Source organism: Biomphalaria glabrata, chromosome 2, assembly GCF_947242115.1.
Source record: "Biomphalaria glabrata chromosome 2, xgBioGlab47.1, whole genome shotgun sequence".
Classification (NCBI taxonomy): domain Eukaryota; kingdom Metazoa; phylum Mollusca; class Gastropoda; family Planorbidae; genus Biomphalaria; species Biomphalaria glabrata.
Genome location: NC_074712.1, coordinates 22,321,620 through 22,336,414, shown reverse-complemented (window position 1 = coordinate 22,336,414; position 14,795 = coordinate 22,321,620). Strand labels below are relative to the sequence as shown.

Here is a 14,795-nt window from a genome sequence, read left to right as displayed (position 1 = left end):
ACAGTAGATTTTTTTTTAAAAAAGTAAAGTATCCCTTTCAGACCTGTAGACAGTAGATTTTTAAAAAAGTAAAGTAACCCTTTCAGACCTGTAGACAGTAGATTTTTTTAAAAAAAGTAAAGTATCCCTTTCAGACCTGTAGACAGTAGATTTTTTTTAAAGTAAAGTATCCCTTTCAGACCTGTAGACAGTAGATTTAAAAAAAAAAAAGTAAAGTATCCCTTTCAGACCTTTAGACAGTAGATTTTTTTTTTAAAAAGTAAAGTATCCCTTTCAGACATGTAGACAGTAGATTTTTTTTAAAAAAGTAAAGTATCCCTTTCAGACCTGTAGACAGTAGATTTTTTTTAAAAAAAGTAAAGTATCCCTTTCAGACCTGTAGACAGTAGATTTAAAAAAAAAAGTATAGTATCCCTTTTAGACCTGTAGACAGTAGATTTTTTTTTTAAAAGTAAAGTATCCCTTTCAGACCTGTAGACAGTATATTTTTTTTTAAAGTAAAGTATTCCTTTCAGACCTATAGATCTATAGGTAGATGATTTAAGGGTCATCTGTTTCTTTTGCTATCGGTTAACGAGGGTGTCATGTGGCCAGCAAAACAACCAATCGCCTTGACTTTCCCCAACAAATGGCAGGTACCCATTAAAGCAGAATTAAAATAAAAAATCACAGTCTTCTCCTGACTGTCACGTTTTCTTGATTTCTGCAAGGTCTTCATCTTTCTAGAAATACGTCATTAGTGCCATAGTTTGATATTTTAATCTATATAGAACTTTTATTTCTGCAGTTTATTTCTTAAGAAACAAACAGTTCGTAATAATCCAAAGCAAAATTTGGCACATTCTATGGCGTGTGTGACATGCACTTACCTATACCAACCTTCTGTCTTCAGAGGTTCTCACGTCTAGATGCACTTTAGTTGACAATGACTCACAATACTGACTTGAGTTTTTAACTGCTACTTTCACTTTGATTATAAGATATGAATTCTAGAGTCTTGCGGGAAATCCCGCTCAGAATTTTACACGGTAAAGTTGGCGACGAGCGTGTTAATCTTCTGCAGGCCTGCTACGACAACCCAATCTTCGACCAAGAGGACTCTAGAGCCTATGCAACCCAGAATGGACCCAGCCGAACAGGAAAACCTGGAGACTACGGAGCCGACGCCTTCGAAGACGGGATGGAAGGTCGAGGCTACGCCACCAACTGCCGTGTGGATTCGTGTCACGTGGCCAACGATTATATGCACTCTCTCCCTGTGTCGCCGCCTCTGCGCAATGACATTGTGTTCCGATCACACCGGAAGCGGTCACGGATCATCCTGTTCCTTCTTGTGTTCCTGGTTGTCATGGCAGCCATCACAGTTGGTTTATTGTTTCACTTCGTAGGTAAGTCAGTTACTTTTCACTTAGTCAACATACCAACTGATGCATTTCTGTGTACACATAGAACAAGATGATAACATACTTAACACATGCAAAAACCAATTCTGCTTCATCAAAGAAACCCAAATTTAAAAAGTGTACAAATTCAAATGAAAGCCAAAAACATTAGGCAAATAACTATACACACACACACACACAAGCATATAATACACACTTATTCACAGCGCAAACACACGACACCAGTGGCGTAGCATCCATGGCGCTAAGGGGTTCTATTTTACTCAATGTGGGGAGGGGCCCACCATCATGTTCTTGAACCTGGGCCCATATGTACCTTGCTACGCTACTGCACGACTCACATACACAAAGTCACAAAACACACATATACACATAGATACTCACAACCCACACAACATAGGCTACTTGCAGAAACGATAGCTCAACTGGTTCAATATTTACAAGAGGCTAGCATCTGCTATGAATGTGTATTATTGATGTGTTATTAATTTTATTTTATTCGAAATGTTTTTATTGGACCGGGTGTGGATCTAGTCTATATTCTCGACTCATTTCTAAGTAACTCTATATCTTTCTTTACTGTCTAGAACATCAAGACTCTATGAACGTGTTTTTCTTCAGCCTTTGAAGTCTCTTATACACTGGAGAAACAAACAATGAATATTTTTAAAAAATCATTTCCTACTTTTATGTTCCAAATATAGAGTCAAGTCCATATTTTATTTCTCATCAAGCAATACAGAGAACAAACTATCCAGCATGAGGATCGATCCCACGATATTAGCGCAATGAGCACTGTACTCTGAGAAGTTAGCTACCAGCCATTATATTAAGGCCAAAAAAGATTATTCAAATTTTTAGCGGCTCCCGAAAGGGAAATAGCCGCTATAAGTTTTCTGTGATCTGTCTTGTCCAACCGACTGTCCGTCTGTCCGTCCCGTTTAGATCTAATAAACTAGAACATATATTGAAAATCATATAAAATGTTTTTTAGATCTTTCTAAGTTTTGATGCAACGGCTTTTTTTTTTTTTTGTATGTTTCTAAAAGCGAAAAATTTAATTTTTAAAATCAACTATGCTAGCAATTTTTTTTAATAAACATACGCCATTTTTACAACTAATAGAAATAACTACGGGAGACTATTAAGTAAGGGACTTGTAGGCCACCGTGTGAACGAATCACTCTAACAAAATAAGCTCAATGTTCTAGGCCACCGTGTGAACGAATCACTCTAACAAAATAAGCTCAATGTTCTAGGCCACCGTGTGAACGAATCACTCTAACAAAATAAGCTCAATGTTCTAGGCCACCGTGTGAACGAATCACTCTAACAAAATAAGCTCAATGTTCTACTCAATACTCAGAATGTGCGAATTGTTCCGTTAAAGAAAAAGTTTGAAACATTGAATTAGATAATCATTCAATAACAATAGTTAGGCCAGGTTCACATTCAACTAAATCTTCATAACTATCAGTTCATTTAATACCTACGAATATAAACAAAGTGTTATCTAATCTTTAGTGGAACTATCACTACAACAGTATCCGCAACACTTTCGTCACGAGCACGTCTCTTCTTTTTGTATCCACGGAGATAGGGTTGTAGGTGTTGCTAGTTTGTAGTTCAGTTTCTGACGGAGATAGGGTTGTAGTTGTTGCTAGTTTGTAGTTCAGTTTCTGACGGAGATAGGGTTGTAGGTGTTGCTAGTTTGTAGTTCATAGTTTCTGACGGAGATAGGGTTGTAGTTGTTGCTAGTTTGTAGTTCAGTTTCTGACGGAGATAGGGTTGTAGGTGTTGCTAGTTTGTAGTTCAGTTTCTGACGGAGATAGGGTTGTAGGTGTTGCTAGTTTGTAGTTCAGTTTCTGACGGAGATAGGGTTGTAGGTGTTGCTAGTTTGTAGTTCAGTTTCTGACGGAGATAGGGTTGTAGGTGTTGCTAGTTTGTAGTTCAGTTTCTGACGGAGATAGGGTTGTAGTTGTTGCTAGTTTGTAGTTCATAGTTTCTGACGGAGATAGGGTTGTAGGTGTTGCTAGTTTGTAGTTCAGTTTCTGATATTCTTTCTGAAAATATTGAAACCTGCCTTTTTAACTCCCTTAGCGGACCACTTTGGGGTCCACTTACTTTGTAGCCTTGTTTATTTGTGGTTTTCAGTTTTTGACATTTGTAGATGTTTTTGACGAAAGTTGAAGCTAATAGTGGAAACAGTAATTAGAATTTAAAATAAAATGTTCATTTTTTTTCCGCCAAAGTTAGTATATGACGTCATTATGAAAGCCAAAAACTACAAAGTACTACAGCATCTTATGGTACAGCCTGCCTAGACCCATTACTTACTACACAAGCCTTTTTAGGTTCTGTAAGCTTTTTCTTACCATTTGAGAAACACAGTTTGAGAGACGCTGCTTATCCTTGGGAACCCCTAGTTTGAGGAACATTGCTTATCCCTGGGGGGCCCACAGTTTGAGGAACGTTGCTAAGTATAAAGCACAAATGCGTCATTTCCCATTACAAAACATCCATTGTGCATTAGATAACTATAAACCAGCGTCCCTATGGAAACAAACAAACTAACGTATGAAGAACTTCTTGGGCAACGCAGTTCAATCTTGAATAGGCCGGGAAAATACTGACATAGATCAGTGGTTTAAATCTTTATTTAGCATAAGTAACTAGATAAATACATGGATATGCATATAACGTAATAATGTAACTCTGCTTTTTTACCCCGTAAATCAGATAAAATGCCTGAGAAAATGTTTCTGATGAAAAGGTTGTTATAAGGGGAATAACTCTTGTGTTCTTTGTACAATTTTTGCAAAGATTGGGGCAAGGAAGGTAACTCGGTTTACTGGTGCTGTAGAGTTATTATTCTCCACAACTACGATGGGTACTGGTCAAGAGATGTTGGGAAATACAAGTGTTTATTTGACCAATAGTGTTGAGCAGAGGAGGAGTAAGGCGTTTCAAACTTTGTGTAGACTAAATTGGATAGAATCTATATCTAGACTAGAATTCGTAAGACTTTATAAATTTAATCTTAAAATTACTAGACCTAGGCCAATGTTATGATCAGTAATAGTAGGCCTTTTGGTACCGGGTAATAGTGTAGGCCACTATGCTGTCCGTATCCGATTCACTTCTTAACACTGGCGGATCCAGGGGGGGGGCGGTAGGGGCGATCGCCCCCCCCCACTCGGCCGACCCCCCCCCCCGAAGGGGGGGGCGGACGAACTTTAGTATAGGATTCACACAATTTGTATACGAATTTATTACTTATGTTAAAAATATATACTAATTATTTATATTTCAACCTATTTTTAGATTATTTCGCCCCCCCCTTCCTCTAGTATGTTGGCCGATTTGGTGGGGTCGGGAGGGGGCGATGGTATCAATCCCGCCCCCCCCCTTAACTTTCGAGTGGGGGGGCGGTCCAATTTATTGGTAGAAATCACAGCCTGCTAACAAAATCAATTAAATATCTATATCCTTGTAACTTGTTATTGATATTTTGACCGATCTTTATATTATGTCGTTCCCTGTTTGCCGATTGGTGGGGGGAGGGGACGAATACCTCTTCTGCCCTTCCCACCTAAACCCTTTGAGTGGGGGGGGGGCGGTCCGTTTTTATTGAGAAATCATAGTTTGTGAACAAAATTAGTTGAATTAATATATAAATTTTGTATTATGTCGCTCCCTTTCTGGTATTTTGGCCGATTCGGTGGGGTGAGGGGGGGGGGGGACGATTGCATGTACTGCCCTCCCCACTCTAGCCCTCTGAGTGCTGGGGGGGGCGGTCCTATTTTTGTGTAGAATCATAGTTTGTGAATAAAATTAGTTGAATATCTATATAATATAAACTACGTATTGATATGTGACCCATTGTAAATATGTCGTACCACACTCTAATCTCAAATTGTATCATTAGAAAATTTAAATGAAAAAGGATTGTACCAGGTGGGAGGGGCGATACATGCAATCGCATTTCCCCCATCGGACAAATCAATACTTTTTCTTTTTGTATTATAGTTAAGAAATTACAAAATTAAACAAATCTGTCACTAATATAATTTATGTATACTATAAATTAAATTCTTTTATCGCGTCGCCCCATACCTATTCTTTAATGCCAAATGCAATTTTTAGCAGAAATTAGTAAAGGAGCGAGGATTAATCGTTTTCACTCTACCGCCATTCCCATTTCCAGACAGAGTTTTTGTAATTTCACATGAAGTTATCATAAGTATTTTATGAAAGACTTTGCATTGGAAAAGTTAGAATTCAAACGAAATTTTTCAGTATAAGAGTCATGATTGAGATGAGTTCTAAACTCAAATAATGTATTCATAGTCGCCTTTTCCCAACCTTTACTCAATCTGATATTTTTCTAGCTAAATAAATTTGGGACTATAACTCACAATTTATGCTAGAGTTTTCTTGAATACTATTTATCGAATAAGTTTTTTTTCGGCGGCGATCCTCAAAGCAAAAATCTAAATACGTGGGGTATCCTATCTTTTCAAGGAACAAATCGGTTTTATTTGCAATGTATTATGGGTCTATAAATTCAAATTAGAATATTTTTCAAGTACAACATTATTCGAAAGGTCGTTTTTTAATAGTATGAATAATGAGCTTCAGGTCAGGAGAATGCGTTTCTGCAGTGAAGAATGCAAGAAAACGCTTTTGGCGTCGGGGCTTCGCCCCGAAGTCCATTTATGAGTAATGAGTTGTAGATGTCAGTCAGGAGAATACGTTTCTGCAGAGAAAAAAGCAAGAAAACGCTTTTGGCGTCGGGGCTTTGCCCCGAACTACATTGTGAAGAATGAGCTGTACTTGTCAGGAGAATGCGTTTCTGCAGTCAAAAAAGCAAGAAAACGCTTATGGCGTCCTCCATTGATGAATAATGAGCTGTACTTGTCAGGAAAATGCGTTTCTGCAGTGAAAAAAGCAAGAAAACGCTTATGGCGTCGGGGATTCGCCCCGAACTCCATTGATGAATAATGAGCTGTACTTGTCAGGAGAATGCGTTTCTGCAGTGAAAAAAGCAAGAAAACGCTTATGGCGTCGGGGCTTCGCCCCGAACTTCACCAGAGAACCTTATAGCGCTGCACCAGTTGTTTTGGTTTTCGCCGAAGGTTGAGAAATGCTGCTTTTTTTATTCTCATATTTATATATATATATATATATATATATATATATATACATATATATGTGTGTGTGTGTGTGTGTGTGTGTGCGTGCGTGTGTTTGTGTGTGTGTATGCGCGCGCGCGCGCGCTGTATGCACGTTTATGCGTAGGGTTAGGGTTTACTGGGCGTTAGGGTTAGGGTTTGGAAAAAAATCGCCCCCCCCCCACTCCAAAGTTCTGGATCCGCTAGTGCTTCTTAATGTGATACTATTATTTACATTATAAATAAATTTGCACCCCTAAGCTCTCAGAAGATAAGTTATGGTCTTAATAATTTTTTTTTCCAATTATTAACACATTTATAATCTAATATATAAAGTAGAAAGTAAGGCGTATGTATGTAGCCTATGTATGTATGTATGTCCCCGTATAGAAATCAAAACCGTTTCACTGATCTTGATAAAACTTGGCAGAAATGTTCCTTGGACACTAACTTAGATCGTAGTGTATGTATTGTAGCCCTAAAACAAACTTAAGTCCCTCAAAAAAAAAAAAGTTGACCGACTCTATTAAAGCTTTATTATTATATGGATCTAGGCTTTGTTTACAATGTTGACATGAGAAAAAATCGAAAGGATTTAGATCTAGATCTAATTTCAAGAACTACACTTTGCACATATAGTTTTTTACTTTGACACATGAAAATACAAAATATAGTTTATTGATTTCATTATTTAATAAAATTAGGGCTGAAATGTGTCTTTCAAAAGCATCTTTACATAACTTCCTTCCATATATCTGTGAATTTAGAACGTCCTTGCTTACTTATAATCCCATTCATTGAACAAATCGGGTAAACCCGTTTTAATTGTACTTTAGAACCTATTCATCTATCGCTCCTTTCGTTTTTAATAGATATGAATGTATCGGCTTCGGGTAAACCCATTTTCGCAAAACTAATTTTATTTTCGTAGCGAAAGAGAAAAACTCGAAAGGATCATTAGCTAAGTTTTAACATACATCTAAATCAAATCCACTAGATTAGTAAACACAAACTAAGACCCGCAGGCCGCGGGTAATGTCAGGCTAGTATATATATAATATATATAATATATAATATATATCTAGATCAGGGCTCTATTTAGTTTTATTTAGACTGACAAGTGCATAAAACTGCGTGCTATAAAAGTAGTTCATTTTAATAATAATAATAAATTAAGAATTTATAATTAAAACGAAGTTCGTATCAAAATTCTTTTTTTTTTAAACATTTCAATCAGTATTCCATTCCATGAGTTAGTTAATAAATGGAAAATCTATATATATAATTCTCTTCTTCCCTCTACAGTTTAAACTAGTAGTAAGGAGTAAAGGAAAGATCACTCTCTTATTTCTGCGTATAGTCCACGAGAAAACAAGAGTAGTGTTCACACTACGGATGACTGGCTGCGCGATGGACTGTCGTTTTAAGTTATCAAACTCTGCCCGGTCCCATCCTCCTTTGTCCAGCGGGAGGTTTGGACTAGGAACTAATCTAATTAATATAATATGTATATATATATATATATATATATATATATATATATATATATATATATATGTAAATAGCAGGGCCGGACTTACCCATTGTGGGGCCCTATGCGAAACGGATTTCGCGGGGCCAAGTTTGAGTAGGGAAGCGGATAATAAGTGAAATTTAAGAGTTTGTATTAGAAAATAAATTCGTCTATGCATTTTATTCATTTTTTACTACGTACAGAATTACTTTACGAGCCTTGCGTGTAGCCGTTGTGACACGGTTACTGTGTGTGGTCAACCGTGACACACGGTCAAGTGTTGGGTATCGGAGAGTTAGGGGACTTGCGGGAAGTGACGAGGGTGTTGAAAATATGCAGAAGGGTGTCATCTAGTATATTTTATAATGATCAGTTCACACTTTTTCCATTGTGACCTTAGATGCAAATTTTTTGTACCAATGCGCCAATCTATGAATGAAGCTTGATTTATTAATGAAGAAGTCTGTTACCTTTTTAAAAAACATACCTCCCCTGAATTTTTTATTTAAAAGTGGTGTATTTTTTTGAAAAATCTGCTTGCATATTTAATTTTAAAAATTAGATGGTTCACTTTCGGAAAAGAAAAAAGTAGCCGTTGCATCAGAACTTTGAATGATATAAAATATCATGATATCCGATTTTCATTTTCTCTTCTAGTTTCGGAGATATAAACGGGACGGATGGACAGAAGGACGGACGAACGAACAGACAGGCCACACAAAACTAATAGCGTCTTTCCCCCTTTCGGGGGCCGCTATTAAATAAAAAGTTTTTGCTTATCTTATAGATCTATATGGGTCAGTGCGTCAATGCATTGAAGTGGACTAGGCCTACTCTTATTAGATCAACCACGAGAGATAAATCTTTTTAAAATAATTACTAGAGCTAGATCTTGCTGATGCAAATAATATGTCAATGTGTCAATTTATTTTTAGGCTCTAGTCTTCAAACTGATTTGAAATTAATTTTTTGTTAGTTCTTTTATAGATCTAGTATTGCGTTAAAAAGTTGTTCGATGTCAGGCATTACGGATTTACGTAAATCTAGATTTAGAATTCAGATCTAAATAGATCTAAGTCTAGTATTGTTTTCTAGATGTCGATGTGACCAGGTGTGTACTAGACTTAAATCTTGAGAGAACTAATCAAGATCTAGATCATAGTAGATCTAATTATCGATCTAGATTTAGACTACTTACTAGTCTAGATTTATGTAACTATATCTAGATATACTCAAAAGTGCAAGCAACTTCTGCCATCTTATGAAGATATTTATTGATCTTCTTTCTTATCAGTTTTGGAATCTTAAATTAAAAAAAAGGCAAATTTAGCAGGGGCGTAGCTAGGGATTTGGGGGCTCGAGGGGCGTGGCCTCTTTAGGGGCCCCTGCATTCTGACATTCGATCATGCCATGACATGACGGCGATAATATCTCATGTAAAAACACATTTCGGACACTCCTTTGAGAGTCTCTCTCAAGTGGGGGCCCGGGGGATGTTTTTTTTAATTTGGACCCCCTTCCCCTACCCTAGTTACGCCACTGGTTCTAATTGTACTAGGTTTAGATCCAGTATTTCACATTCAAGACAATAGCTTTGTCAGTTCTTACAATTTAATTAATAAATTGTCTAAGTTTAAAAGTAATTTTAATTGCAATGTGCATGTGTGTATAATTAATTTATAATCTATTGTTACGAATCTCACTATCCAGGCTCTCTGCAAACTGCACCATACACCACCAACTTAAAGAACTTGACAAGTCAGGGCTCCAAAATAACGTAAAGGTTTAATGTCCATAAATAACAGCCAATACTGTACAATTGGCAGCACGTAGAACAGTACAAATAGCTCTGCGATAACAAATATCTCTCCGATAACACCGTTCCGCCGTATCAAGTCTTGCACTGGCCTCTCCGTCTCGTTCCGGGCTTGCACTGGGTTCAACAGTTCGGGACTGACTTCACACACTTGGGCTCGTTGTGTCGGACTCGATCACAGACCAAGATCAAGACGCCGGTCGTCTCAACTGTACTTGACAGTACTCCGCACTGAACCGTCGTAATGCTCCGTACAGAACCACACCGTTGAACTGTGCTGTAGTCGACCGTGTTCTGAACTCCTGTCGTGAACCCGCTTTCTGAACCGTCTTGACTGCGACACCTCCGCTCTTTATATAGGGTCCCTACTGGCCTTCTAGAACCGGACAGAACGTCGCTCGACCATTCTGGGACGCTCCTGAGCTCTGTTCACGACGCCGATCCTACTCGAACCTTCATGTTGTTAACTCGTCTCGGCCGATCGTCGTAACTCGTCACGGTTGACCGCTCGTCTAGCGCTGGCCTGGGGCGATTTGCGTCGGCTGACTACACACACACCACTACCCCTCTCTGTGCCACCACCAGGTTTATAACACTATTATCAATTTTATAAGCCCCAAGGTTCAGCCTAACAGAAACACCATACATACTCAGTTATACATAAATTAATAAACAATGTGTATGATGATTTAAATTAAACTATAAATATAGGCCTAATATAATGATATTTATATAATGAAATGACATATGACTAATGATAATGATAAATGAATACAAGTACATATAGTATGATGTGAAAAATCAATACTTACAAAATGATTCAAATAAATACTTAATTAGTATTTGAAAGAAATAATATTAACCTCATCAATATTCCATTTCAAGATAAAGGCTCTATGAAATAATCAGTTCACTTCATAGCCAAGTGTTCATGGTAACAATGAAGATAACCACAGTTCAGGGCAGCACCACAAATCACAACGTCACAATGTAACACCAAGACTGAATGTAGAAATTTGGAATTTAGAATTTGAAACCTCAGACTTGAAATCTAAGACGAAAACCTCAGTCCTGAAACCTGAGACGAAAACCTGAGACTTAAAATCGAGACTTGAAACCTGAGTCAAAAACCTGAGACTTGAAATCGAGACTTGAAACCTGAGACAAAAACCTGAGACTTGAAATCGAGACTTGAAACCTGAGACGAAAACCTGAGACTTGAAATCGAGACTTGAAACCTGAGACGAAAACCTGAGACTTGAAATCGAGACTTGAAACCTGAGAGGAAAACCTGAGACCCTATAGAAAGACAAATAACAGATTCTTCTAATCCTCTAATCCTCTAATCCTCTAATCTTCTAATCTTCTAATCCTCTAATCCTCTAATCTTCTAATCTAATTACAAAATACGAAAACGACCGAATACATATTAAAATAACTTTACAATGTGAAATAAAACTCACCCTAAACAGGGGTCTAATAATCCTTCAAGAATATATACCATGGCCAACGCTAAGGCTATCCAATAGCATAAGCACCAGTATAATTCAGGAACTCCAAAGATACAGCTTGTCTCTACAGCCCAAGATGGAGTGAATCTTCCATCAAGATCAAGAAGAAAAATCTTGACGTCATACGAAAATTTATGACGAAGCGACACTACACAAGAAAAATGAAATAGCGCGAATGACGTCATCACCTATTGATGAAATCGGCGCTATTAGATATTGAACGCTTTTTACTATACAACTAAATAGATAGTTGTGACATTCCCCCCCCCCCCTACTCAACGAACTGGTCATTGGGGGAAAATTCCAGTTATCTCAAAAACTGCAATCTTTAAATGTTTGTTATTAGTGATTGTAGAGGATGCCAAAGCTTTCATTGATGACTCTGCAAACAAATGGTCTGAAAGAAGAAAATCTGAATTCTTTCAAAAAGTGATAAAATAATCCCAGTGTATGGATACCTTGTAAAGAAATGGCCCATTAACAAAACTAGATATCACCAATCCAGCCAAGCAAACCATCGCATCTTTTGTGAGTCTAAATTCACTTCTAGCATCAAGTCCCATTCTTTGGAATGAATTGTCTGTTGGTGCTATTATGGCACCAGGAATAAAACATCGCTATCAAAAAATGATTCCCAAGTGACTAGAACGGCACTATTCTAACATATTCTAGAAAGGTCTATGACAAATTCTACATGTGTCAATATTTTTAAAATGTACAGAATGTCTTATATAGCTAAAAGCTATGTCAATTAATTAATTTTTTTATTTTTTTTTTTGGATTTCTGCATTTCGTGTATGTTACGTGTTTGAATGATTTTAGTCTTTCCTGAGTATATTTTTTTTATACTTCTGAAAATACACATATGCTCCTCAAAATACATTTTCAGGTCTAAGAATACACATTTCTATTTTGCAATGTAGGCAACTCTGCATTACTTATCACCACAATTTCAATATGAATTTAATCGGTGACCCGTCAAAATAGCGCCGACAAAATAACGCGAACTTTCATGACAAAATAGCGCAAGACAAAATCGCGCGGACTTCTATATGCTGGAGCTAGGACCAACTCTTGCTCCACAGAGTGTGATGCTAGATTTTGAGAAGGCAAGTCAAAATGCTGCAAGCACAGTGTTCCCTGCGACAAGACTTGTTGGTTGTCTATTCCATCTTGGACAAAGTCTTCGGCGTAAAGTACAAGATGAAAATTATACAGCTACATACCGGAAAGATAAAATGTATGCATGTTTGTCAAGATGCTGTTAGCCCTTTCATTTGTTCCACCTGCCGATGTAAATACTGCCTTCGGAGAATTAAGTGAAGCTCGACCAGATGGTGTAGGGAATTTGTATGACTATTGGCTGGACAACTATATTGGTCGCCTGAGACGAAACCGCAGAGCTACTCCAAGATTTCCATAGCATTATGGAATGTTAGAGATCGTGTGCAGGACAATCTACCACGAACAAACAATTCAGTGGAGGGATGGCGCCATGCATTTCAACTGTCTATTGACGGTCATCACTCTAATTGTCTACAAGTTAATCTCTCACTTCCTCAGAGAACAGGAGAACACTGAGAACAAGATTCTGAGGTACAATGCTGGAGAACGAAGTAAAGCTGCAAGCAAGACAAAGTACCTCCAACTTAACAGACGACTTGAAGCTATATTGTCAATGTATGGAAACAAGCCAGTGATGGAATTTCTACCAGACATTTCCTACAATTTAACTTTGTGAAAGTTTGTCTGTGTGTGTGTTTGTGTAAATTTGACAAGTATCTTTGCGTGTTTTCAAAGTACACTTTTATAATGTAAATATTTTGAAATTATTCATTCTACCTTATTATGATTTTTGCTTATTTATGAAAAATTATGATAACATTAAAACAAAAAAAAATATTGGCTCTATTCATATTTTACGATATCTAAAGTATTTCTTTCAAAATAACTAAAATATATTTTTTTCTGCGCTATTTTGTCGGCGCTATTTTGTTCGCGCTATTTTATCGGCGCTTTTTTGTCCGCGCTATTTTGATGGGGTACCATTTAATCACCTTCTGATATTTACAGTTGAAAATAAACTAGTGAATATATCGAAAGAAATTCGTATCTGTGACTTTTATTTGATTTGACTCCCATATGGCTGCCTGGTCGTGCGGTTTGCGCGCAGGACTGTCGTTCAGATTTATCGATTGTCCCGAGTTTAAACCCCTGCCCTCTCCCATTCCCCGTCGTTCTGCAGGAGGTTTGGACTACGAATTAATTATCTGCAACACTTATTAAGTAATTATAATGTGATTTATTTTACAACATGGTTGGGTGTCTGTTATTGCTCATCCAATACAAATGTTTATGAGTATGTTCTAATAATACTGTACAAAATGTATCCATCGTTATAATGTTTTAAATCTTCTCTTCTATTTACCATACATTCTGCTAAGACTCTTCACCTCCTGTTCGCGGCGTTCCCCAGACGCCAAAAAGTTGAGAACAATTGGACTATTACAACTAAAATATTTTGATCGCTACTTATCCTCCTTAGCAGTAACGGTCTGTTATTTTAATGGATTTATCTTATTATCTCCCTTACTATCACTTGACGTTTGTAGGCCACAACAGTTGGATGACCTCCCCTTGAAAGTTTTTTTTTTTTTTTCTTTTTCTTTCAGCGCATTAAATGTCGGCCCATCGTTTTGTAGGGAGCAATCAACACTTCCACCGTAATTGTTGGCTGTCTCATTGGAAGGTTTGACTCCAATTATCTCAGGCTCCCAGGGCCAACTCAAACCGATTAATGTGTCTTTAGTCTTTAGTCGCCAGACATCGTGACGTCATGAATGTCGATAGCCGTCACAGAGTGGACTACCGGATGTTTACATGCTAATTTTCGTTTGTCCTAGTAGAGAATGATCTTAATAGATTGATGTCTTTCTACGACAAGAATTTATTTACAAATGTGTAAGTCTGTGTGACATTAGCAACAAGACGCTAAACTAGAACATTGTACAGTGATATAAGTACTAAGCTTTGTACAGTGATACAAGTACTAACCAGTAGTTTAATCAATGGATCCTGATACAATATCTGTTGCTAAGGCATGCTGCTATAAAGTAGAACCTGACTGACTTTGACTATATTTATCCTATTGGGATAAAGTTAATGATTCTAGTATGATTCCCACTTAAGATATTGGCTGACATTTGAATACTATATCAATCGAACTCTAAAGAAATGTAACTGAATTATGTATTCACTAGTAAGACTCACGGCGACAATATCTCGGACAGCTGTCCTCAGTCTACTTCTCTAGTCTCGCCGTTAATATTCAACTCAAACGTTTCTTTGGGTGCTACGTAAACCAAAACACACACACAC

General features: G+C 37.3%; 1 protein-coding gene across 4 annotated transcripts in view; it reads left to right on the top strand.

The window, feature by feature from the left end:
- Nucleotides 1–14,795, top strand: part of LOC106062913 (atrial natriuretic peptide-converting enzyme-like) — a 195,208-nt gene that overhangs the window by 121,423 nt on the left and 58,990 nt on the right. For 2 of the 4 annotated variants that reach the window (XM_056019653.1, XM_056019652.1), the window contains one exon: nt 1,064–1,388. In XM_056019653.1, coding sequence (XP_055875628.1) covers nt 1,064–1,388 — 325 coding nt within the window. Of the gene's footprint in view, nt 1–787; nt 1,389–14,795 lie in introns of all 4 variants that reach the window. The other 2 variants (XM_056019651.1, XM_056019650.1) reach the window with 1 other exon arrangement.